Raw genomic sequence first — 18,190 nt, forward strand, 5'->3', positions numbered from 1 at the left:
ATCAAGTACCATAAATATTAATGACCCAACACTTGGTTAGTGATGAAAACAAAATTATATATTATTTATTATTATATTGTGATACTTTTTATGTGTCATAAATATTCTTATATATTTATTTTAACTACCTTCAAGGAACTCATGATAATGAATAATACTAGAATATTATGAACTGGAATATGGTAACTCCAATGCTTTTGTAGAATATATCAAATATTTACATTTGTTATGTCATATTATGATAAGAAAGAATTATGAAAGAAATTATTAACTATTGTTGGGGTATTGCAGACAATTCTTAGGCGTGTAAGAGCAATCTTCATAGTTTGTTGGTAATGACCTCGGCCTTCCTTCTAAAAGTACATCGTTTCAACCCCATACATTCACCATGGATGAAAAAAAGAGCAAGGTAACTTGTTCTAATAAACAGAAATTGCAAATTGCAACAAAGTAAGTGAAAAGAACTAGTTGTTCTGGTTATCGGAATAAACATAAACATAAACATGAAACAGAAACAGCAAATAGAAAAAACTTAATAAATGAAAAGCTTCTTCCTTGTTTTGGTTATTGGAACTAACAAAACATCAATAGAAGTGATGTTTGTTTAAGCTTGTAAGTAGATCATCCATCAAGCAAATCCTCCAATGGAACAAAAGGTCTTCTAAAAGGGGATTTGAAGGTTGTGTCAAATGGATGGCAGTTGGTTCGATTTCGGTAGATTGCTCTTAGGGCGAAGAGGAGTTTAGGGTCTTGTTGTAGATCTTTTAAGAAGAGTTGATAATCAGATTCCCACTTATCCTGAACAGCAACAACTCTACCATTCTCCTCTTCCGCATAACTAATCTTGGTAATCAAAATGGCAGCAGGAAGGTTTCTATCTACTCCTCCAGACAGGTCATAACCAAGAGCATGGTCACCGGGTTTTAAAATACGACCAAGATGAGTCTTGATTTGAAAAGTTGTGTGATTATTTCCAATATCTTTCACACGAGCAACCATGGCATCAGCTAAACGATATTTTTTGGCGGCAGCAGCATCAACAGCAGCAGCGGCATCATACCCAATAATCTGCTTCTTCTTCTCTTTATTCTCTTCCACCAACTCCTCTTCCTCCTTGAGGTTGATACCGAGAACAACATATTCCACTAACTGAGGCCTAGAGAATAAAGGCATGAAGGGTGATTTCCAGTATTGGTCAGCTTTTAAGAAACAGTGGGTCAAGGTAAATGGATCAAGCAAAGTAAATGTTTTGGCAACCCTAGTACAAATGACAATAGGACCAATATTTGGACCGAAAGAAGCAGCAATATCACTAGGCAGAATAATCAAATCCCCACAACAAATTGGGACGATTTCAACAGAAAAAAGGCATCTTTCTTCAGGAGGAATCATATTCCACTGAACCTTGGAAGGAAGTATGTCCGCTATAAGATTGACAACATTGGCAGCATCAGATAAGCTATTGAAACAGAAAGACAAACCTTCATGGTCATCGATTTTGTTTTTGATTCTCATAATATGACTAAGCATAGTAAGATTGGTCCAAACGCTGATCTGCTCCAAATGAAAGAAAGTACGCAGTTGACAAACATGTTGTTGACGAACATTCAAAACAGCAACCCACCCTTCCTCCATCTTTTGCACGCAAGCGCCTAAACCTAGATAGATTGAGAAGAAACAAGTTTACAAACTACAAATTTATGAAAATTGGGTTCCCGAATTCAACAAAATTGAGAAAACTCTAAAATATTACTGAATTAATGAATGAATTGAATTGCCTCTTCAGTTTAAATAAGAAAATAACAAAACCCTAATGACTCTTTCTAGTTTCACCCCATATAATCATAGTTACACCCAAATTTATTAAATTTTTTACAATAATACCAAAATTACCCTCTTCTTCTAAATTTCTAAAAACCTTTCTTTTACTATCATTCTGATCCCTCACCCCTTTTTCACCCACAAACCACCATGGATATGCAATCAATACCTACAAAAATCGTTAATTGAATCAACATCTCTTCCATTGATACGTACTCGATAAATACAAGTAAGTGAATTTCATAAATTTCTTCGAGTTTCTATTTATCGTTTACTCTATGATTTATGGATGTTTATAGTTGTTGTTAATTTCACGTTTGTCTATATACATCGATTTGTTTGATTTAAGTTTACGTAGAAAGGTAACGTAATTTAAGTTTACATATAGGTCTCACGTGAATTTAGTTTACATACATATTCTAAAAAGGAATAACATAAACCTAAACTCAGTTTACTTGTTGTATGTAAACTCAGTTTACATAAACTACGTAAACTCAGTTTACGTGGTGTATGTAAACTCAGTTTACATAAACTACGTAAACTCAGTTTACATGAGCTAAAACTCAGTCTTAACTTACTTATGTAAATTCAGTTTACATAGTGTATGTAAACTCAGTGTACGTAGTGTATGTAAACTCAGTTTACTTAACTCATGTAAACTGAGTTTACATACACTACGTAAACTGAGTTTACATACACTATGTAAACTGAATTTACATATACATAATTAATGTGCAGTGAACATGAATAAAGGGTATATTAGTAACTTTGGGGTGTAACTTAGATTATTTGGGGTGTGGGTAGTATCGGTCAACCCTAATAGGCCGAAAATCTAAAATAAAAAACAACCAATAAATAAGAGCATGTTTGTTACGGATCAGAATAAAAGTGATTTTTTGATATCAATTCAATAGTATATATATCAATCAATCAATAGTATCAATAGTATATACTTCATCCATTCTTTTTTAAGTGTCGCTTTAGAATTTTAACACAACAATAGCGAAGTGTATTTTTGCACACTTTTTTCCTATTATACCCTCATTTAATTCACTAATAATTTCTTTTTTTTTGCACACACTTTATCTTTCCAATAAATTTAATACCCCCTCCGTTTCAAAATGAGTGTCACTTTAGCCAAAAAAATTTGTTTCAAAATGAATGTCACTTTATATTTCCAATACAACTTTAATTTTTTTCTTCCAACTTTACCCTGAATAAATACTCCAACTTTTCTCTCACACAATTTTCAATGCAACTTTAATTTTGTCTTTTTCTTATAAAGTAAGGGTAGTTTAGTAAAAGCGTTATATCCAATCATTATTTCATTCCATTTCTTAATCTGTGTGCCAAAGTCTAAAGCGTTATATCCAATAATATTATTATTATTATTATTATTATTATTATTATTATTATTATTATTATTATTATTATTATTAATATTATTATTATTATTATTTCACCAGTTCCGTAGTTTAGCAATATGTATTTTTGCATATGTTGATCTTTTATGTTGTTTTGTGCATGAACCCAGTATAGCGGACATTGATAATTGGTGCGTGCCGTTATAGCAATAGATATTGGCATCCATTCATAACTGGTGCATGCCAATATAGCGGACACCGTGAACCCAATAGTGTATAGGAATACACAGTCGTTTCTAAATAACAAACCAATCACAGTCGTTTGTATTTCTAAATAATTATCAATATCAATCAATCAATAGTGTAGTATATATATAAATTAAGGTTTTTTATGCCACGTGTCACTTCCACGTTTATTCTCAATATTTTTATTATTTTTTTATATTTTATTTGACATAATTTATGCCACGTGTCACTTCCACGTTTATTCTCAATATTTTTATTATTTTTTTATATTTTATTTGACATAAATATCTCAACAAACTTTTGATCTTATCCACTAAATATTTTATTTAATTTTATATTTAATTTCTAATATTTTATGTACCAAAATATCTCAACAAACTATATATAATACTTTCAATATTATCCATTAAATCTTCCTTTTTTCTTCTTTTTTTTTTAGGAGAAGAAGTTTCAATTAGTTATTATATAATCTTTTAGCACCATATCATTCAATTAGTTTTTATGTTTGAGGAAAAAAGGGTTCGATTAATTTTTATTTTTGATAAAAAAAAAGGTTCGATTAGTTATTATGTTATCTTTTAGTAGCATATTCTAATGCAAATGTTAATTATAAATAAATAAATTTTTTTAATCGCATATTTACATATTTTGAGCACAAGCAGAAACCCCAAACCTTCTTTTCATCTAACATTTTTCCTTTTTCAGGTTTGCCAAACACCAATTTTATTCCCTTTCAATATATTTTTTTCTCTCATACGCATGGGCCACGAAACAAACCCATGACCACATGTTTAAAGGGACTTAAAACTCTTACCACTTGGACTAATTCATTATTGATTTTGTTACACTTTTCATTCTTGCGTTGGACATTCATCTCATCATTTATATTTATTTTTAAGATATTATTATAATTGTAAATTTAAATAAATTCAATCTAATATACTTACATTTGTATTCGTGCACACAACTTATAAAACTTACTATTTAATATCTAACCCGGGCAACGCCGGGTCTCTAAACTAGTATATATAAAAAGTAAGGTTTGTTATGCCACATGTCACATCCACATTCATTCTCAATATTTTTATTATTTTTTCTATTTTTAAAAACCAATATTTTATTTTTATCAAAAAAAAACCAATATTTTATTTAACATAAATATCTCAACAAACTTTTGATCTTATGCACTCAGTATTTTCTTTAAATTTTTATTGAATTTCTAATATTTTATGTAGGATAAATATCTCAACAAACTACACATCAATCAATCAATCAATAATATATATATAAAGTAAAGTTTTTTATGCCACGTGCCACTTCCACAAACTTATTGCAACAAAATAAATTCAATGCTTTATTGAATGTACATGAAAACTCTACCAGGGATGAAATGTTGGAAATGGATAAACAGCTTGAGAATGAAGTGAATGAAGAGCTGGAACAAAACATAAGCAAAATCCAAGTATGCAGTCATGAGGATTCTGATGACTCTCAGGAAAGTGAATTTGTTGATGCTACTCAACATAATGTGGAAGTTAATCACAACAGCCCTATTTCTCAACATTCTGATGATGATCATGAACTTGACCTAGCTGCGTTGGAAAAAAGGAATCAGGCTTTCTTAGAGCAATCCTGGGCAAACATAGTGGATGATGATGATTCTGAACACAGAATGCTTAAAGATCTTGAAGCTCTTGATGCAAGTGGTTCAAGCGCTGTTCCAGTTCAACCTAATGATTTTCAGGTAGTTCAAAATTCAAAACATAAACAACAAAAGAAGCCTCCGTTGTTGAGTAACTACAAAACCAGAGGTAAAACTGGTAACCCTAAACCTTTTAGATGAAGATTTTATACTGGAATATAAGGGGTATTTCTAACAACCCCTCTAGATTGGCCCTCCAAAATCATCTTAATACTCATAAACCTGACCTTGTTTTTATTTCTGAACCCTGGATGAGTTATAATAATTTTCCACAAAATTGGTTTCACAGACTAGGTTATAAATCTTTTGCCTTCAACAATAGAACAAACTTGTTTCCCAACCTCTGGTGTTTTTACCTTTTAGACCTAAACCCTATAATCATTGATACAGATTCACAACAAGTTACCTTCTCCGTTAACCTAAACAATACCTACCTTTATATTTCAGCAGTTTATGCCTCAACTAGCAACCTAAATAGGAAACATCTTTGGCAGAAGCTCTCCCACTTACAATCCCAATTTGATGGTCCCTGGTGTTTCATTGGAGATTTTAATGTTGTTTTGGGTGCTCATGAACACTGTGGAAGCTTTTCTCCAGCTAGACCTCCCATGATAGACTTCCAAAACTGGACAGATCAAAACAATCTCATTCATCTTCCAACAAGAGGTGTTCTTTACACTTGGGACAATGGTAGGTCAGGCAGGAGACATACCAAAAAAAGGTTGGACAGAAGTATTTGTAATCAAAGCTAGCTTGACCTTTGCACTTCTATTAGTTGTTCAACCTTAACCAAAACTCAGTCAGACCATTATCCCCTTCTGTTAGATTTCAGGGTTGATAACCAACACTTTACCTCAAGTTTCAAATTTTTGAAGATGTGGTCTCTTCATAAAGATTGCAAGGATCTAATCTCAAATTCCTGGAATGAACATATTGTGGGAAACCCTTTGTTTGTTTTAAGTGCTAAACTCAAGAGGCTGAAGCTCAAATTGAAAGTGTGGAATAGAGAAGTCTTTGGAAACATTCACAATTATGTTGAGGAAGCTGAGAATGAACTTTCTGACATTCAACATCAAATTAGCACCACTGGCCATAGTGATCAGTTGATGAGTGTAGAAAAACAAGCACAAATGAAACTGGATGAAGCTCTTCTTAAACAAGAAATGTTTTGGAAGGAAAAAGCTAGAATTAGGTGGCATGTGGATGGTGACAGGAACTCAAGCTATTTCCATAGATTAACAAAAATCAAAAACAAAACAAAAATGATTTCCTCAATCAGAGATGAAGAAGAAATTATCACTGACCCTCAAAGAATATCAGAACATATAGTTAATTATTATAATAATTTGTTTTTCTCTACTAACATTGTTTTGCAGGATCAGCTTCTTGTGGAAGAGACTATCCCTAAGCTAATTGATGATACTACTAATAATCTATTGATCATGATTCCATCATTGGAGGAAGTTAAAAATGCAGTTTTTGATCTTAATCACGACGGTGCTCCAGGGCCGGATGGTTTTGGTGCTACATTCTTTCAAACTTATTGGGATATTATTCATAAAGATGTTTATGGTGCAGTGCTTGAATTCTTTCAACATGGCTGGCTTCCTCCTGACTTTAATGCAAACACTCTTGTCCTGATTCCAAAAATTGTAAATGCAGACAAAGTGGAACATTACAGACCAATAGCTTTGGCAAACTTTAAATTTAAAATTCTATCCAAAGTTCTTGCTGACAGGTTAGCAGCTATTCTTCCCTCAATTATTTCTAAAGAGCAAAGGGGGTTTGTCAAGGGGAGGAATATTAAAGATTGTATAGCCTTGGCCTCAGAAGCTATCAATGTCTTAGATAAGAGGACTTTTGGTGGTAATTTGGCTTTAAAGATTGATGTGTCCAAAGCCTTTGATACCTTAAGCTGGGATTTCTTGTTCAAAGTCCTTCATCAGTTTGGTTTCCATCACACTTTTGTTAACTGGATCAGCTCAATTCTTTATTCAGCTAAGATATCTATCTCAATCAATGGAGCTCAAAAGGGATATTTCAATTGTAATAGGGGGGTCAGGCAAGGAGACCCCCTGTCTCCTCTCCTATTTTGCATAGCAGAAGAAGTCCTCAGTAGAGGCATCACTATTCTTGTGGAAGAAGGTATGGTTGAAAAAATCTCTGCCTCTAGAAGTCAACATATACCATCTCACTGCTTCTATGCAGATGATTTGATGGTTTACTGTAAAGGGAGGATGTCTGGATTGCAAGCTCTCAAAAATCTCTTCACAAGATATGCTGTTTGCTCTGGCCAACACATTAATGTCTGCAAATCTTCAATTCATGCTGGGGGAGTTTCAAACTCAAGACTGATTCAAATGGTGAAGATGCTTGGTTTCACAGTAGGTACTCTTCCATTCACATACCTTGGTGCACCAATTTTCAAAGGTAAACCCAAAAGAATCCACTTTCAACCTATTGCTGATAAAGTCAAATTAAAGTTAGCTACTTGGAAAGCTTCTCTGTTGTCTATAGCTGGTAGAGTCCAACTTGTCAAGTCTGAAATCCAAAGTATGGTTTTGCACACCATGTCTGTCTTCTCTTGGCCAACTAGCCTTCTTAGAGATATGGAGAAATGGATCAAGAACTTTATATGGAGTGGGGATATAAACAAAAGGAAGATGGTTACAGTAGCATGGAAGAAAGTTTGCGTAGATATTGACGAAGGAGGCCTGGGTGTTAGATCTCTGGTCTGTCTCAATCAAGCCACAAATTTGAAGTTGTGTTGGGAACTCTTTCATTCTGAGGAGCAATGGACTAATGTTCTTAAAAGTAGGGTGTTAAGAGGTACCTCTTGTATTCAACATCATATTTTCTCATCACTATGGAGTGGTATGAAATCAAAATTCAATACTGTAAAAGATAATTCCAGTTGGCTCATTGGTAATGGCAAGAACATTAATTTTTGGCTTGACTCTTGGTGTGGTGATCCTTTAATTCAATCTCCTCTTCTTAATCCTTCACTTGTTCAAAGGTTTCCTAAGGAGCTCAGTTACTATATTCAAGGTTCTTGCTGGAGTATCCCTCCTGAACTGCACCATATTTTTCTAGCTTTGACTTCACTGCCTGCGCAAATTACTCTTCCTGTTGAGTGTAAACAAGACAAGCTGGTTTGGAGGCATAATGGTACTGGTATTTTAACTCTTAAGGAAGCTTATGACTTCAAAAAACACCATTTTCCAAAGGTTGCTTGGGCAAAGAATATTTGGAATAAAGACATTCCTCCATCTAAGTCTCTGCTAGTTTGGAGGCTAATGCTCAATAAATTGCCAACTTATGAAGATCTTGCAAGTAGGGGCTGTTACATGCCCTCTATGTGTTCCCTATGCTGTAGATATGCTGAAACTTCCTTTCATCTATTTTTTGAATGTTCTTTTGCCGCAAAGCTTTGGTGCTGGTTTGCCTCTATTCTCAACAAAACTCTTGTCTTTCAAAGTGTAGAAGAGATATGGTCAATTTGCAACAGGTCATGGAATCCTCAATGCCAACTTGTGATAACTGCAACAATGATTAATATCATTAACTCAATTTGGTATGCTAGAAACCAACAAAGATTCTCAAACAAGAAAATTCATTGGAGAAGTTCCATCTCTACTGTAATTTCTAACACGGCTCTCTCTGGTAACCTAACTAAGGCAGTGGCTTCTGCTAGCATCCCCAATTTTGTCATTTTAAAGAAACTCAATGTTAATCTGCACCCTCCTAAGGCACCTAAAATTATTGAAGTCCTCTGGAAGCCTCCCAACCTTCTTTGGACAAAGTGCAATACTGATGGGTCTTCAACATCTACATCTTCTGCTTGTGGAGGTATATTTAGGAATCATGATTCTGACTTGTTGCTTTGTTTTGCTGAGAACACGGGTGAGGGAAATGCATTTCATGCTGAACTATCAGGAGCAATGAGAGCCATAGAGTTGGCCAAGCAGTACAACTGGAATAATCTTTGGCTTGAATGCGACTCTTCTTTAGTGATCATGGCCATTAAAAATCAATCTATTGTTCCCTGGAATCTTAGAAACAGATGGAATAACTGCTTAATCACCATAAGATCCATGAACTTCATTGCTTCACATGTCTTTAGAGAAGGAAACACTTGTGCTGATGCCTTAGCTAATGCTGGTCTCTCTCTGACTCATCTTAGGGTTTGGTTGCATGTGCCCGACTTTATTAGAGATTTTTATGGGAAAAACAAGTTAGGTATGCCTAACTTTAGGTTTGTAAATATGTAAGGAGGTTTTGGTTCTTGTCCCCCTCCTTTTTTTTTTCTTGTCTGCTTTTTCTCTTAATATATTTTGGTAGCTTAGCCCTTTGCTAGCTACTCTTTTTTGAAAAAAAAAAAACATTCATTCTCAATATTTTTATTATTTTTTCTATTTTTTTAAAAACCAATTTTGTTTTTAACATAAATATCTCAACAAACTTTTGATCTTATGCACTCAGTAATTTTTTTAAAATTTTTATTGAATTTCTAATATTTTATGTAGCGAAATATCTCAACAAACTATACATCAATCAATCAATCAATAATCAATCAATAGTATAGTATATATATAAAGTAAAGTTTTTTATGCTACGTGTCACTTCCACATTCATTCTCAATATTTTTATTATTTTTTCTATTTTTAAAAATCAATATTTTATTGAACATAAATATCTCAACAAACTTTTGATCTTATGCATTCAGTATTTTTTTTTAATTTTTATTGAATTTTTAATACTTTATGTAGCAGAAATATCTCAACAAACTACACATCAATCAATCAATCAATATCAATCAATCAATCTAATATTTTATGTAGCAGAAATATCTCAACAAACTACACATCAATCAATCAATCGATAATCAATCAATCAATAGTATATATATAAAGTAAAATTTTTTTATGCCACGTGTCACTTCCACATTTATTCTCAATGTTTCTATTATTTTTTCTATTTTTAAAAATCAATATTTTATTTAACATAAATATCTCAACAACATATATAGCAGAAATATCTCAAAAAAAAATCATATAATGCTTTCAACAAAGTTTACATATATGATTTTATTTTATGATTAAAAGACTCCAAATGGTTTTTATTTTATTTTAGGAAAAGAATCTTCAATTAGTTACTAAGTAATCTTTTAGCACCGTATCATTCAATTAGTTTTTCTTTTTTGAGAAAAAAAAAGGCTTCGATTAGTTATTATATTATCTTTTAACAACATTTTCTAATGTTAAATATAAATAAAGCAATTTTTGTTAATCACATATTCACATATTTTGAGCACAAACGGAAAACCAAAACCTTCTTTTCATCTAACCTTTTTCATTCTTCAGGTTTGCCAAACACCAATTCTATTATTTCTCTTACATACACTTTGATATATATATATATATATATATATATATATATATATATATATATGAGTTAAGATCTGTTGACACCGAATCTTAAGCGTTCATTTCTTTTAATCTAAAGGTCAATAATTATTCATCAAAATTTTAATGTGCGCATTCAGTATACCATATCTCCTTTCCTAAAAATCCTTTTGTTTCCTAAACGAGATCATCTTCTTCACAATGATACATCCTGCACCATATATTACCATACAAAAGAAGAGATGTTTCACGGTTTTTAAATTGTTTTATGTTTGTTTATCCTTCACACGAAACAAGCACTAGCTAGCATGTAATTTTTTTAACATAAACCTTATATCCGATTTTGATACATCGTGTTCCACAAAATTAACATAACCTTGTATATGATTTTGATACATCGTGTTATAAAACGGGCATCTGCATCTTTATTTTTCGTTTGTGAATTTAGGGGTATTGTCGATAGGTTTGATTCAATGGGTAGGACTGCATGTATGAGAATTGATTTTAGTATTCCAACCATCATTGAATAATTAAAATACTCTCAATAAAATTTATAGAAAAAGAAACTGGTGGCAATTACTTTACTTTACTGCATCTACATCTTCATTCTTCGTTTGTGAACTCGAAACTTTATAATTTAAATCAATCAATCAAATGTATAATTTAAATCAATTTGAGTTTGCAGCCAATTACTCTATTGGGTGTGAATAATTGGTCTTTGTATAGTAGATAATTTGAGACCTGTAAGAAGACACAATGCTTGAATAAGTGGTTTTTTTTTTTTTTTTTTTTTTTTTAAGTTTGAATAAGTGGGTTGATTACATTGTTGGTCTTTCAGGCACTAATTAATACAAAGCAAGATTCATTTACCTAAAATGAAAATAAAGAGCGTGATTAGGTGCATCAAGAAAGTTGCAAATTTATGGAAACCTTTTAATGATAAATATGAGCCTTGATCAAATTTAAATGAATGATTGAGAGTTCGTGTCAACGAATTCGTTGACACCTGGTGTCAACGAATCCTAACTCTCTCTCTCTCTCTCTCTCTCTCTCTCTCTCTATATATATATATATATATATATATATATATATATATATATATATATATATATATATATATTTCAGCCACTTTTCTAATGCTACTTTTTAATATAACATGTTTTCATCTTTTTGTTATTTTTATTTTTTAATTTTTGAAGACAACTTTTCAAACATCTTAAACATTTATATATATATATATATATATATATATATATATATATATATATTTTTGAAGACACACACTTACAATACCTTGATTCAATTTTGATTCCCAACTAACCAAATTATAAAGACTATTTCTAGTTTCACCCCATATAATCATAGTTACACCCAAATTTATTAAAATTTTTACAATAATACCAAAATTACCCTCTTCATCTAAATTTCTAAAAACCCTTCTTTTACTATCATTCTGAACCCTCACCCCTTTTTCACCCACAAACCACCATGTATATGCATTCAATACCTACTAAAATCGTCAATTGAATCAACGTCTCTTCCATTGATACGTACTCGATTAATACAAGTAAGTGAATTTCATAAATTTCTTCGAGTTTCTATTTATCGTTTGTTCTATGATTTATGGATGTTTATAGTTGTTGTTAATTTCACGTTTGTCTATCTACATCGATTTGTTTGATTTAAGTTTACGTAGAAAGGTAAAATAATTTAAGTTTACATATAGGTCTCACGTGAATTTAGTTTACGTACATATTCTAAAAAGGAATAACATACACCTAAACTCAGTTTACTTGGTGTATGTAAACTCAGTTTACATAAACTACGTAAACTCAGTTTACGTGGTGTATGTAAACTCAGTTTACATAAACTATGTAAACTCAGTTTACATGTACTAAAACTCAGTCTTAACTTACTTATGTAAATTCAGTTTACATAGTATATGTAAATTCAGTTTACTTAACTCATGTAAACTGAGTTTACATACACCATGTAAACTGAATTTACTTATACATAATTAATGTGCAGTGAACATGAATAAAGGGTATATTAGTAACTTTGGGGTGTAACTTGGATTATTTGGGGTGTGGGTAGTATCTGTCAATTATAAATTTCATCATATGCTGTTTTTTATTTTTCTTTTTTGAAAATTATGACTACAAAATTTAACTCCATTAATGACGTCAATCAATCAATAATATATAAATAAGGTATTTTATATCACGTTTTGACATAATGTTTATTCTCAAATTTTTTATTAATCTTATATTTTTACGTAAAGATTCAATCTTGCATAGATGTCTCAACAAATTCTTTCTTTTATCAAAAAGATTTTCTTCTTATTTCGATTTATCATACACCCCTCTCTCTCTCAACAAACTATATTCAATACATTGATATTTTCCAATAAATATTTTCCAATAAAAGGACAATTTAATTTTATTATAATTTATTTCAATAGTTTGTTTTTTCTATATTTATTTTTTTCATATTGAATATTTTTGTTGCTTTCACTTTTGTTTTGAATATTTTTTATTTTGAATAATATTTATTTTAATTTGATATAAATATACCAACATACTTTTTTTTACGTTTTTATAATATTATGTTTTTATTTAAATAAATTAATTATTTTTTGAATTTTCTAAATATTTTATTCATTATTTTTTATGTAGCATAAATATCTCAACAAACTAAACATATTATATATATATATATATATTTGTTTTGTTTTTGTTATATCTTATCTTTTAAAACCTAATTTTTATAATTGCTTAAATTATCTGTTACTTCTTTTTATTTATCTTTTAACATCATATTCCAATTCAAACTTTAACTACAAATCTAAGTTCCTTTTGTTTTATTTCCATTTTTTTAATGTTGTTTTATTTTACTTTATCGTAGTTTATTTTAATAAATTTATTATTTTTGAGATGAACAAGTTTCGGAATGTTCAAGGTTTATCTGGTGTTGTTGTTGCTAGTTGTTCAGGAGAAGGTAATAGACATGTTGGCGGTCTTGCAATGTTTTGGAAGGAAGGAGTTGAAGTGGAGGTATTATCTCTCCTCTAACCATATTGATATCTTAATTGCTATTGAGAATTGAGATGAGAAATGGAGGCTTACTGGGGTATATGGTTTTCCGGAGTCTTAAATGAAGCATAAAACTTGCGAGTTAATTGACCAATTATCATTGGTGGAAAGTACTGCTAAGTGGCTTTTAAGTGAAATTTTTTTGTTGAAGGGGTGTAAACACAAATAAGTTATTGAAGCAATTAATCACCTAACACATATAAAATCTTAATATATCGTACTTCACAAATTTGCAAGCAAATATATGCGGAAAACAAAAGATAAGGGAAGAGAAATCACCAATGTATAGTGGTTCCCCCCAATCATCAACGCGTACATCGACTCTTAGAAAAATCCATGGCCGTCTACTATGATTGAAAGTTTGTACGCAAGTGCTACAAGGTTTGATTTCAAGTAATTAACGAAGTCTGTGACTCTTTAACCCTAAAGATCACCAAGATCCTAAACCACTTGTAGCAAGATCACCTTCAACTTGATCCGAGCCTAAAATTCCCAAACTCAACAGCTCAATCCTTCAAATCTTCAATCCCATGGGATCCTTCGGCAATCTTCGTCAAGATTCCTTTGATTTTCTTGAGATTGATGAACTAGAAAAAAAAAACCTAGCTTGTAGAGAAGAAAAGAAAGCTTCTTTTTTCCATTGGAACTTTGAGCACCTCAAATTTTTTGAAAGAAGCAAACCATTACACAACCTACAATTGTACCTCTGGATCTAGATCCAAATTCTCACAAAGAACGATGTAGAAAGTGGGAGTAAAGAGAAAAGTAATGAATGAATTCAGTGAAATGCGTCAAATGAGGGAAACATATGTTTATAGGTGTGGACCGTATGGTGGCTTAGTGCAAAAGAAATAAAATTTTAAGTGAAATTAAACTATCTGAATCAATTCGAAAATATGTTGAATTGATTCAGGGACTAAATTGGTTTTGGGCAACGTATGAAGATTAATACGATTCAAATGAGGATTGAATCAATTCTGCATGAACACTATAAGATTGAATCGATTCGATGATCATTCTTCATAAATTTGAATCGATTCGAAATGTTTTGAAAACTCCCTGACTTTTCTGAATCGATTAAGACAATTAGTTGTATAATTTGAAGTGATTCCAATACTTAAAAATTGTTTATAAAGGCTTTTAAAAATACGCATGAAGACCCATAACAAATCCAATGATCTCTGAAGATTTTCAATAAAAGAGTTCACTAAGCAATCAATACTCAAGCCAACACGAAAAGAAACATGATTTCCATCAATTGGTATTTTGAAACCAATAGTATGAATGCTCAAAAGATTTTATGCAAAGTGAGAATGATTTCCAAACCCAAAGGAACAAAATACATAAGTTCTGAAACTATCTTAAATAAGAGACGTCACTCAAAACCTATGGCAGAATATTAGAAGCTACATTACCCACACTTTAAGAACTAAAAGACAATATAAAAGAATGGTCATGTTAACTAGTGTTCTTGGGGTACTAGTTAATAAAACAAAAAAAAAGTAAACATTACATTGAAAAGAATATTCTTTATATTTTTAAGAGTTTGACCGTATAATTTTCAAGAATTTTTTGTTATTTTGTCTCATTAACTAGTGCCGAAAATGGATTCTCTCAAATGGAATTCTCTTCATTTTTCTCAATTCTCAACCACACACACTTAACATTCTCTTTTCTTTATAATATTATTGCTCTTTCTCTCTCTTAAATTTAATGGTGTGGATGTAACAATTGAGAAAAAGTATGAGTACTAGTTAGCATTTTCGGTAAAAAAAAATCCACTATGTTGTTGTAAAGAAATGTTATGATTTATTGAATTTAAGTTACGGTCCTTAAAGTCCTTAATATATTTTTGTTTTCTCTAGTCACCATCACTATCCCTTAATATTTACATAAAACACACACACACACACTCTCTCTCTCTAAAAAGCCATTCTCTGACCTCTCTCTAGTTGCAGGAAAGAAAAAACCACCGCCTTCCCTCCCTTTGTCCAAACCAGCCACTATCATGTAGCCCGATCAACTGGCGGTGCGACGTGTAACGCCCTACTTCTATTAAAGCGACACAACACGCGAATAATGCAATTATTCAAGAAATAGACATTACGTTCTCCAAAAGATCTCAAAAATACATAATGGAAATTTCTCAAAAACTTTGCAGCGGACAAGTAGCATACATCACCAAGTAGGCAAAGTATAAATATCAGATACATCATCAAGTAAACTCCAAATATCCACACATGGATAAAGTCTCAACAACATAAATCAATCCAAAATAAAGTACAGACCGACCACCTACATCAGAGCCTGTACTAAGACTCTAAATAGATAAACAAAGGAAGCTCTCGCTATCCTCAAGCAACTCACCAAGCAACCTAAAAGATCACTCCTGCACGCCGTCTACCCATTCATACAAATAGGTAGGCGGTCAAAGACCATTAGGGGTTAACTTCACATCAATCATAATCAGACATAAGCAATTGAAAAGATAGTCATTGAATTAAACTTCAAATAATTAAACAAGGATAATTCAACTTCACATTATTCATCGGTGCAAGTAAGTTCACAACTTCACAATTAAGGAATTTACCAATCACATCAAATCACCAAGCACTTATGCAATTAGGACTCATGCACAAACATACTATACACCTAGACACGACTCCTATATGGACATGGTACCATCACCAACGACAACATGTCGTCACCCCATGATGCAACAAAAACATCATATAACCATTGAATACAAAGTATTCAAATCACACCACTGGATATAAATATTCTAAGCCACCTCCATTGGATGTAAACATCCTAAGACTCAGGCATGTACATATGACTCATTGTGCACATATTCAACAACACATTCACCAACATCATCACCATTATTTAACATATATGCATTCACCAACAATATCACCACCATTTAACATATATGCATTAATCAACATCAACTACATCATTACAATTCATCAACTCATACAATTTCTCACAATTCCAAGTAAAGGAGAAAATACACCATACTATGATAAACCTCATATTCAACACCCATCAATCATTCACACATCTTCATATAATCATATCACTCTATCCACAAAAGATTTGCAAGGTATTCGGTCTTAAAGATCATTTTCAACAAAGTTCGTCTATCATTTCACAACTTTAAAACAATTGAGACAATTGAATCAAAACTAAGTACAAAAACTCTAGTGCCTCAACTATGTATACACTTATATCACATATAAGTGCAGTTGAGTATACATGTGCGTTTCACCGGCTAAATGCGACGAAATCATAAAAATCACAAGGTTCGTCTCTCTTTAACATTTTTCACAAGAATGCCATTTTCAAAGCAAAACAAGTTAAAACTCATGGAAAACACTCACAACCATTTTTGGAAATCATATAATCATTATACAACCTTAACCTTACCCCTTTTCCTTGAGAAAAACGAGTTTCGGAAAAATCGACGTTCTTAGACACTTATCAAAAGTTTGAGGTATGATTCATCAAACCAAGTTCAAATCATTTCAATTGATGTTTACAGAGGTTTAGATAGCTTAATTACATTTAATTACATCAAAAGAATCAGTTTGGAATGGTCCAGATCGACCCCAAAACCCTAAAACGACAAAACATGAGTTGCTGTACTGAGCAACTCGCCATGGCCACCATTTCACTTCCATGGCGAGTTGACAGACTGACACAACTCGCCATGGCCACTAGTTTACTCGCCATGGCGAGCTCTGACAGCACACATCAGTTCAGCTCTCGGGGAAAACATCCATTTTCACTTCAAAACCCCAATTTTGATTCCCTAACACCTAAATTTGTCCCCAAAGTTTGTCTAAACGTTTATGAACTTAAAAAGACAATCAAAACCATATAAAACTTGAAATCAAAACATCATTCTATCACAAATCATCAATTCACCCATTTTTCATAAAACTTTCAAAAAACAACTCAATTCACACAACAACTCCATAATTATGAATACCCATAGCATGAATCATCAACAACAACATCTCATAACAACAACAACATCAATTGAGCATGAATTCATCAACAATCCAAAAACAACAATATCATACTTCACCAATTTTGAGCAAAATACAAAGTATTCACATATATACATCTTAAGCATGTAATTTCAACATAAACTACTTAATTATCATCAAACTCACATACCCAACGAATTTCACCAATTAAATTCACAATAATCATTTTTCACAATTAAGCACTTATGGGTTTAAGTAGAAAAGAGATTATACTAAAAGATTATGAATGAAAACTATCCCCCTTACCTCAATTGAGCACTAACTAGGCTTAGGCTTCACTTTAGCTCCACCCTCTTCTTCCTCTCCAAGCTCTTCTCTTCTCAAAACCCTTTTTCTCTCCTCTAGCTCTTTCTTTCTCTACCTCTCTCTAAAGTTTGTAAAGTGTGCAATTGACCTAATTTTTCATAAAGACTAGAGTTTATATAGGCTCTACACAATTGGGCTCAACCCTTAAAATGTCTTAATGGGCCTAATACTCTTACAAACTAATTCACAACGTTTCTGC

At 31.8% G+C, this 18,190-nt stretch overlaps 2 protein-coding genes across 2 annotated transcripts; one reads left to right on the forward strand and one right to left on the reverse strand.

Moving 5' to 3' along the window:
- Nucleotides 1–276: 276 nt before the first annotated feature.
- LOC146921627 (uncharacterized) lies at nt 277–1,704 on the reverse strand. Its single transcript, XM_085714976.1, has one exon. It carries the CDS (start codon nt 1,633–1,635, stop codon nt 622–624), a length of 1,014 nt encoding a protein of 337 aa, XP_085571102.1. The 5' UTR covers nt 1,636–1,704; the 3' UTR covers nt 277–621.
- Nucleotides 1,705–4,830: 3,126 nt separating this feature from the next.
- Nucleotides 4,831–9,404, forward strand: LOC146921628 (uncharacterized). The gene is made up of 4 exons (XM_085711347.1): nt 4,831–5,242; nt 5,524–5,854; nt 5,966–6,461; nt 6,510–9,404. The coding sequence occupies exons 1-4, from the start codon at nt 4,831–4,833 to the stop codon at nt 9,402–9,404; spliced, it is 4,134 nt and encodes a 1,377-aa protein (XP_085567473.1).
- Nucleotides 9,405–18,190: the final 8,786 nt, after the last annotated feature.

Source organism: Medicago sativa, chromosome 5 (genome assembly GCF_051527215.1).
Source record: "Medicago sativa cultivar Bolivia chromosome 5, Bolivia_mono, whole genome shotgun sequence".
NCBI lineage: Eukaryota > Viridiplantae > Streptophyta > Magnoliopsida > Fabales > Fabaceae > Medicago > Medicago sativa.

Coding starts and splice junctions, on each gene's coding strand:
- LOC146921627 (XM_085714976.1), bottom strand. CDS start 1,635: ATGGAGGAAGGGTGGGTTGCTGTTTTGAATGTTCGTCAACAACATGTT.
- LOC146921628 (XM_085711347.1), top strand. CDS start 4,831: ATGGATAAACAGCTTGAGAATGAAGTGAATGAAGAGCTGGAACAAAAC. Junction 5,855..5,965: donor AGGAGACATACCAAAAAAAG/GTTGGACAGAAG, acceptor GTTAGATTTCAG/GGTTGATAACCAACACTTTA. Junction 6,462..6,509: donor AAAGAATATCAGAACATATA/GTTAATTATTAT, acceptor ATTGTTTTGCAG/GATCAGCTTCTTGTGGAAGA.